The sequence below is a fragment of the Nuphar pumila genome, chromosome 1, assembly GCF_984573655.1.
Source record: "Nuphar pumila chromosome 1, dmNupPumi1.hap1.1, whole genome shotgun sequence".
NCBI lineage: Eukaryota > Viridiplantae > Streptophyta > Magnoliopsida > Nymphaeales > Nymphaeaceae > Nuphar > Nuphar pumila.
In genome coordinates this window covers 71819521-71828138 of record NC_143249.1, presented here as the reverse complement: position 1 = coordinate 71828138, position 8618 = coordinate 71819521, and the positions used below count along the sequence as shown (strand labels likewise).

General features: G+C 37.6%; 1 protein-coding gene across 3 annotated transcripts; it reads left to right on the top strand.

Annotated features, from left to right (window-relative positions):
• The first annotated feature begins 260 nt into the window (after positions 1–260).
• LOC149849016 (uncharacterized) lies at positions 261–7867 on the top strand. 3 transcript variants are annotated; one of them, XR_016433212.1, is made up of 4 exons: positions 262–445; positions 524–588; positions 5696–5870; positions 7790–7867. XR_016433212.1 is itself a non-coding variant. In XM_090013164.1 (3 exons), exons 1-3 carry the CDS (start codon positions 301–303, stop codon positions 5762–5764), a joined length of 279 nt encoding a protein of 92 aa, XP_089869290.1. In that variant the 5' UTR covers positions 261–300; the 3' UTR covers positions 5765–6030. The 3 variants fall into 3 exon arrangements, 1 of the variants encoding a protein (XP_089869290.1); XR_016433213.1 differs by lacking the exon at positions 7790–7867 and adding an exon at positions 7071–7770; XM_090013164.1 differs by lacking the exon at positions 7790–7867 and having other exon boundaries at positions 261–445; positions 5696–6030.
• Positions 7868–8618: the final 751 nt, after the last annotated feature.

Below are 8618 nucleotides of genomic sequence, written 5' to 3'. Positions count from 1 at the left end.
AATCCAGTTGTAATATTTCACCCTACTTAGCTCGAAAGGTAGTAAGAAATAGACTGTGTAATCATGATGCTAAACATTTTCTTGTTGGTTGTAGTCATCCATAGGAATTAGGAAATGTTAAATTTCTCTTTTCTAGTTATTTGAAAATACATTTTGTGAATGTAGAGAATTATGCTTTATGTTTATTTATTATCTCATTTTTGCTTATGGATCCATTGCCAAGGTCTTGGCTTTTGAATTTGGCTGTTCTTTTTGGCGCCAGTACAGTAGTACTTGTGTACAGCTAAGGCAAGGGGAACAATGGCATTGGGGTTAATAATGGGTATTTGTCGAGCAATGAGAAGAAAGCGTAGCTCCTCTCTTGACATCCTCTCTTCTAAAAGAGGCCCTCGTGATTATTACAAGGGAAAAAATTGCAAGCCTACTGGTTTCCATACACGCAAAGGTGAAATCACTTTTGTGCAGGTGGATATGTTGTGATGGATGAAAAATTGTCCTTTCTAAAGAAATCACTTTTGTGCAGGTGGATATGTTGTGATGGAAGAAAAATTGCCCCACTATGTTGTTCCTGATTTAATCAATTTCAAGGTTTGTGCATTCGTAACTTGTCTACAATATCATTACTTTTTTAGGTATGTTTTTAAATTAATATAGCAATGTCTATAAGCAATTCATCCTAGGGAACCTGGTAAGAAAAGTGAGTCATACTGTAATGGAATCAAGAGCACACAAGTACAAGGGCCACTAAGGGCAAAGAACACATGCCACTATAGGCAAATACAAAAAGTCACCAAGGGCAAAGCACATGAGCCACTAAGGGAAAGCACAAGAGCAAACAATATAAAAAATAAATTTTATTTATCTTACAGATACTTTAGAGAAGCATAAATCACAAGAGGGGTGTAACCCCTATATATACACAAAGGAGAGAAAAGATAGACTCAACTAGCCATTGGGCTAGTCCAACGGCTAGTTGAGCTAATAATTGGACCAGCCCAACGGCTAAAACAGGAAAGACAAAAATGCCCTTGATAGTTTTTTTGTCATGAAACAAAAATAAATAAAAACAAAAAAGCAAAAAGAAAAATGCATAATTTTCTAAAATATATTCTAAAAAGAAAGAATATATATATATATATATATATATATATATATATATATATATATATTCATGAAGAATATATATTTAACACTCCCCCCTAAAATGACGATGAGATGACCAAAAGTTTGCCAAGGAGAAAAGAAAAATGCAACGATGGTAATGCTTTGGTGAAGAAGTCAACGAGCTAGAACTCTGATGTCATATATGAAAGCTTTATGGTCCCTTTAAGAAATTCCTCTCGAACATAGTGACAATCCATCTCTATATGCTTTGTGAAAGTGAAATGTGTGATTGCTCGCAATGTAAATGACAATTTTGTTGTTGCAACACATTTTCGATGGTGTAGAGATAATGACGCTCATGTCTTTTAGCAGACTTCTTAGCCAAACAATCTTTGTGGTTGTAGTTGTCATTGCCTAAGTCTCTGCTTTGGTGGAAGAAAGTGACTTTTTGTTGCTTCTTATACCTCCAAGAGATGAGCAAATAGCCAAGAAAAATACAATAACATGTAGTAGAAATGCGATAATTAGGATTATCTCTCCAATCTGAATCAATATAAGCAATTAAATTTAGAGATGATGAAGAGGATAAGAAAAACCCTTTAGTTATGGTGTCCCTTCAAATATCTGACAATTCTCATAACAACCATGTGAACTGAGGTAAGTGCATGTTGAAACTGGCTCGCACTATGGACCACATGTGCTATGTCAGGTCAAGTGATCGATAGGTACTGGCTCGCATTATATACCACAAAATTTCTTTTCAAAAGAAAAAACATACATTTTAGAATAGTTTGGATGTCCAAGTCTTTTATGCCAAGTTTCAATTCCCTTATTTTGGACATGGTTACAAAAAGATTTTGAAGGGAGAGACAATGAGTCCATAAAGTAAAGATCTTCCTTCCTATGGCCTTGCCCAATCCACTTCTCGGATCAGAGATTCTGCACAAAGCAACTTTTAGATGAAAAAGATATTTCTTACCCATGGTTGGCAATTTGAGAATCTGAAAAAATGTTTAACTTTAGTTTAGGAACAACTCTAACTTTTGTAACAACAAAATTTTGAACATTTTTAGAGTCCAAAGTTCCTATACTCTCAATTTTCAAAATGGTTCCATCGGCAGTAGAAACACAAGACAAGTTTGAGTTTATGCATATATCAGATAAGGCATTCTCATGAGGGATCATATGAAAAGATGCTCTCAAATCTAGAATCCAAGAATACATACCGGGTGAAGATGAGGAGGCAATGACGGTACCCGATGTAGATGAGGTTGCTTTAAGAATTTGTTGAAGTGTCATGGATATTTGACCAAGTGTGTCTTTAAGATTGCCTCCACTTTTGCTTTCTTCTCCTTTCTTCTTGAAAGTAGATTCTTCAACGAAAGCAACCTTATACTTGAAGGTTTCATTCAACTTAGGACAAGCGGGTTTAATGCATGGTTGCTAGTTGAGGAAGCGGGAGCGGGAAGCGATACGGGAAGCAGGAGCGAGAAGCGAGGCACTTTCAAAATTTTAGGAAGCGGGGAAGCGTGGGACCACTTAGGAGCGATTCGGGAAGTGTCTCGGAAGCGACCTAGGAAGCATCTCGGAAGCGACATAGGAAGTGTCTCGGAAGCGAGGGGGAAGCGAAAAAAATAAAAATAAAAAATACAAAAAAAAATTGAAAAAACAGGGGAAGCGTGGGGAAGCGAGGGGGAAGAGCGCTTCCCATTAAAGGGAAGCGCGTCCCCCATTAAAGGGAAGCGCGCTTCCCAAAAAAGGCGGCCGCTTCCCCCCACGCTTCGGAAGCGCGACGTTCCGCGCTTTCGAAGCGCGCTTCCCCTTTTAGCTAGGCGCTTCCGGTAACCCTGGTTTAATGTGACCTGGCTCATTACAATGATTACAAATATTCATTTTTTTTGCACCACTATAGTTATTATTATTATTATTATAGTTGTTTTGCCTCTCAAAGTGTGGAGGCTTATAGGTCTTAACATTGTTGTCGGGTTTAGATACTATCAACACTTCATCACAACTTTTACTCATTCAAAGACGAGTTTCTTCTTGAACAATTTTGACAGTAGCATCTTTAAGAAGAAAAGGAGTAGATCTATGTAAGAGAGATCTAATTTGCTCAAATTCGGAATGAAGCCCATACAAGAATTGAAAAAATCTCTCTTGTTCCATTTGTTTTTGCCTAAGTTTCACATCTTCAATGGCAACTCAGGCTCCAAAAGTACTAGTTTATCCCATAGGAGATTTAAAGCACTATAAAAATGTTGGATACTTAAGTCCCCTTGCTTAGTAGTTCTAACCTATGTCACATGGGTGCGGGTGCGGCGCAATTTCAAAAATTTTGGACACGGGGACTCGGCTATATATATATATATATATATATATTTAAAATAAATAAATAAATAAATAAATATATATATATATATATATAAGACTCGATCAAAGTTGTGCCCATTAGGGGACAGGTGATGAGTTGTGAAGCCTGATTCATGGTTTTTTTCCTTACAGGAGGGGTTTTTTTCCTTAAATTTTGTAGCCCAGATTTTTTTTTTTAAAAAAATAAAAATAAAAATGGACCAAAATGACCCTGGGTGCGTTGACCCTGGGTCAGTTTGACCGAGTCCGAGCCGCACCCGTGTCCGTGCGTGTCGATGCGGGTGCGTCGACCTTGGAGCTGAGTCCGTGTGACATAGGTTCTAACTTTTTCTTGCAAAAAAATATGCTCTTGCAAGTTTTTTTTTGGAGGTATACATACCCTTCATAAAAATTCAAGCTTCATTGGCTTTTCAAAATTTAGCAATGTTTGCACATACCTTAAGCTCGACATTGTTCATGAACCATGCAAGAATTTTTGCATGGTTGCTCTCTCAATCTTAAACTTATGATGATCCTCAATGGCCTTGGCATAAGCATCTTCCTCTAAAGCCTTCTCTTAAGCTCCTTCAATTTTTGTGAGCTTGAGTTGGGGTTCGGGGATAGTGCCCATTACATACCCCCAAAGCTTCTTTCATTTGAGATTGTTTTCCATAGCGGATGGCAACATTATGTAGTTTTTTCTATTGAGCTTAAATGAGAGGTTGATTTTGGTCTTGATTATGTGAGAAAGAGAGGAAGAGGAAGAGAGTGAAATGGAGAGAAGGAGGGCATGATCTCTTAAAAAACTGTCTAGAACACAATCACTTGATGACAACTTTTCACAAATCGAAGAGCACTATGACTATGATACCATGTAATGAAATATGCGAAAGCACGAAACACTAGCCACTAAGGGCTTACAAGATCACAATCATACAAGTGCATATGCACAAGTCCACTATGAGACAATACAAAAGTCATAAGGCAAAAAATAAATACACAAGAACGTAAAAATATCAGCCTTTATTGATCAAATGCTTAACACAAGCATTGAAAGAACAAGTGGGGTTTAACCCCTATTTATACATAATACCACACATAAAGGGGAGGCCATTGGGAGCTCCAATGACTCTTTGGTCCAATGACCAAAGAGCCCCTAGTCTTTGGTTAAAAGACAAAAAGAAAAAAAAAGTAAAAGAAAAAGGCTGTCCCTAGAGGACAAAGTTTATTACAAGGAGAAAAGACCAAAATACCCCTGGCTCAAAAAGAGAAATTATATATATATATATATATATATATATATATATATATAACAAAGATATGCCAAAGAAGGCCCAAGAATGAGTGCTAGGTATTTAGCGAATAATTCATATTACTGCTTTTACACACAGATCCTATATCTGCCTGTAACTCTTGCATTTGTTGAGTCTTGGTTTTTGCCTAGTGAGATACTCGAGCATTAATAAACTGTTATTTTTTAGCGAGATCTGACTTGGAACTGCATAAATTTTGGGTTTGATGTATATTTGGCAGTAGCATCAATGTTCTCACTATAAATTGCAATGTTAGGAGCGATTACATTATCATCTACAACACCTGAAAGAGATGGGATTTAATGTTATAGTGCATCACATCATCCTATATGAATAGTGGGTCACACTTTAATAGATTCTACAATAAACATAGTGTAGTAATTGGTTTGGCATTTGGTTATTTATCAAAGAAGAAGACATACTGAATCAAGCAACTACTAGCTATGCGTTGGTGTTTGGTTATTTATCAACATTACTGGCAACTAAAAAATTGATACCATTTTAAGATGTATTTTGAACTTGAGGTCTTCCAATTAAGGTCTCATGTTTGGCTGCCGTTGGACAAAGTACTAAATGCTGCAGTCTTGATATGTATATGGGTACCTGAGATATCCAAGTTAATGTCTAATCTTCCAAGTCATCCTAATCTCACTTTGGTGGACTCCATCTTCACTTGATAGCATAAGCCTGCAATTTTTGGCACTTTGGTCTACATTTTTCTGATGGTTGTTTGGGTGGGCACATGCTATTAATTTGCATACTTATGGTTGTTACATTTCTGTGCGACCTTTCAAGCTTGGTAATCTGTGATATTGACCAAAGCTCCTGTTTAGTGCTCCCATCAGTATCATTCTTCTACTGTGAACTGTCATTCATGTTTTCAATAAAGATGTGAACCTAATATTTGTGAACCTTGCCTTTTTGTGCAGCTGAAGCCCTATGTGGCACAGTGCTCCAGAGATGCAGCAAGCTCTGAAGCCACTGCCCCATCAAAGTAGATGCAACGCATGTACTGGCTAGCTAATTATCTAGGACACTTAGTTTTGATGCATCCACATGCGTTTGAATTTACCATGTATTTGTGCATCTTTACCAACGAAGAAGGTTGGTGTTTTTAGAGTAGTTCTTTCTGTTACTGAGGGCTTTAGTTATAGATAAAAAATCCATTGCCTGCACATTGACCCAGTATGCAAGGTTATCAGGCAATTTCGGGCCTGAACAAGGCTGAACCTGGTCCGTTAAGCTTGAAAAAGTCTTAGTTCAATTTGTTTTATTTCTTTTTAATATTTTACTGACCCGGCCTATCCTCCAATCAGCCCAGCCTGGACCCAACCTGATGAATATGGGGTCAGGTTTAGACCCTGTATTGATCAGGCAAAAAACGAATGGAAGGCTGGCCAAACCAGACCAAGCGCTAGGCCAGTCTGGTGGCTTGATTGCATAGACATTGAACAAACTTTTTCTTGGGCTACAGACCTGGTTCTCGCCATTACTGAGGTCCTTATGTCAGTAGTCCTGTTTGGCTTTATTGATTAGGTGTTGCACATAACTGAGTCTTGCTGATCAACTACCAAACCTGGCATAATCTCTCAGTTGAAGGCTGGGGAAGGCTTTATCCTTGTCTGGACAACACCTTGGTCAGACTTGCTCAAGATGACTGGATTCCCCTGTGCTTGGAAGAGAATCATAACAAAGCCATAATTGGATTCACTTGATCTGAGACATGAAACCAGTCATCTTTTTAGAGCACTAACTTGGCAGCAGGCTTCGGACACTGACCTAGGAATCCTTTTGAGTCTCATATTTTTGAGGGAAGATCAGGTGCAATGTGATTGCACACTTTTGGTGTGCTGCTGCACCTGATCACCCACCATTTGCTGTTGGGCCCCATGGCTAACATCCTGTATCCCCAAGATGGAGAATGATCAGGTGCAACAGCACACTAAAAGTGTGCAATCACATTGCACCTGATCGTCCCTCCATATCTTCTCCCCCGGATGATCTCTTACAAATCCGCAGTTACTAATTTATCAATGTGTCTCTATCACTTAGTCTCGTGTCAAACTAATCTTTGAAGTCATTGTTGCTTCTGTTTTTAGGTGCTCACGCAGTTGCACTCTATAACTTTTCTTGAGTACAACTTTATTTTGTGCACTAGAAATATGTGAACTTTCGTTTGAACCAAGATTCAGTTTTTTTTTTTACCTTTAAGTTTCACCATACAGATGCATCCTACATGCTTTGTTTTATAGGGGTAGGCTCTTGGATTACCCAATTATGACAAGTGAGCATGTTTTCTTACAGCTTGAGAATCAACAGTCGAGAAATTTCATAAATATTCAATGATCAAAAAGTCATTTTTTTATTGAAAATGCACGATCCAAGTGTCGATTCCTAGCAAATGGATCATGCCGAACACATCTGCAGGGCTGAATTTGCCAAAAGAACATAGGAAATGCTCCATCCTCACATGATTCAATCTTCCATTTGTCCAGTATAAAATGGTCATCCCTATCCTGCTCGATGGTATGAACCACTCTATCTCTGAACATCTCGTATAAATAGAGAATTGATTGGGATCATGGTCTTTCTCTTGATGAATCGATTAGGTTGACAACTCAATATTTCAGGGTTACTAAACCATAACTCAGATCAAACCGCATGATCTTAGCAATTTACAATTGAATCGTTGAGTCAGAATACAATAGATTGTGATTAAGGGATGGTTCCTTATCATATAAAATCTAATAGTAGAACACTCTGAATTCAAAGAATGAACAGGAAGAAGCTGGCCTGACTTTGGAAAGGATCTTCCTTTTCCAAGAGTCACTTGTGTTTATGTTCTGGTAATGGTTCATATTGAGCTTTGAAATTTATCCCCATGAAAATTGAAATACCTAATCGTTTGAATATTTATCTTGAAATCTATAAATTATGTCCTTTTGTTGAACCATAGCAGCTGACTTTGATTTTAACCCTCTCTTTTATGTAAGATATTCATCATTTACTTGTCTTTTTGACAGATGGACCTTAGCACTTTCTCTTACTCCAACAGCTAAATGCAGTATATGTTTAAACGAACATAACATGCATGTATTTGTTTTTTTATATACAAGGATATAAAGATTCCTATTATTGAATGATTCATAGTTCATATCTAAAAAAAAAAATGGCTTTGTCAAAATCCAATGAAAAATAAATCCCAGGACTTGTAATGTTTCTTTAGTATAAGTTCTTTATTTTTGCAACCCAATCACTTTTTGGAATGAATTAGTTTTACTTATACACATCCAATTACACTGCAGTAACTAATGGAGAATAGTGAACTTCTTTACGATTTTTTGTCTTTCGATTGCAATCAATTCTCAATAAGCACGTCGCCTCTCTCACAACTCTTTCGCTTGAAATAACAAATAAGTAATAATAAGGCTCTGTTTGGGAGCCATTGTTGGGAGCGGTGTTGAAATTGGTGGATTTTGCAACAACATCCTCATGAGGACGTTTTTGAAGTCCATCCATTTATAATACCATCTCCCCTCCCAACACTGATTCCATCTCCGGCTCCCCTCCCAAAACGGTGACTCCAATCAATGGAGATGCTTGGGATTTGGTGAACCCTCCATCGCCACTCTCAACTACAACTCCCATACAGAGCTTAATTGGAGTCTGTTCCTACTTGGATCAACTCTATCTATACAGACTCCGTTTTTTTTTTTTTTTGAAATTGATCCTAGTAGAAACATATTGGTTTGGATGCAGTAGGCATTACTAAATCCAACCTAGTCAAATGTTGCATATTTGGGGCCTGACTCCGTTTCAGATTACAATTTAAGTAGCTAACTGGATATGCCC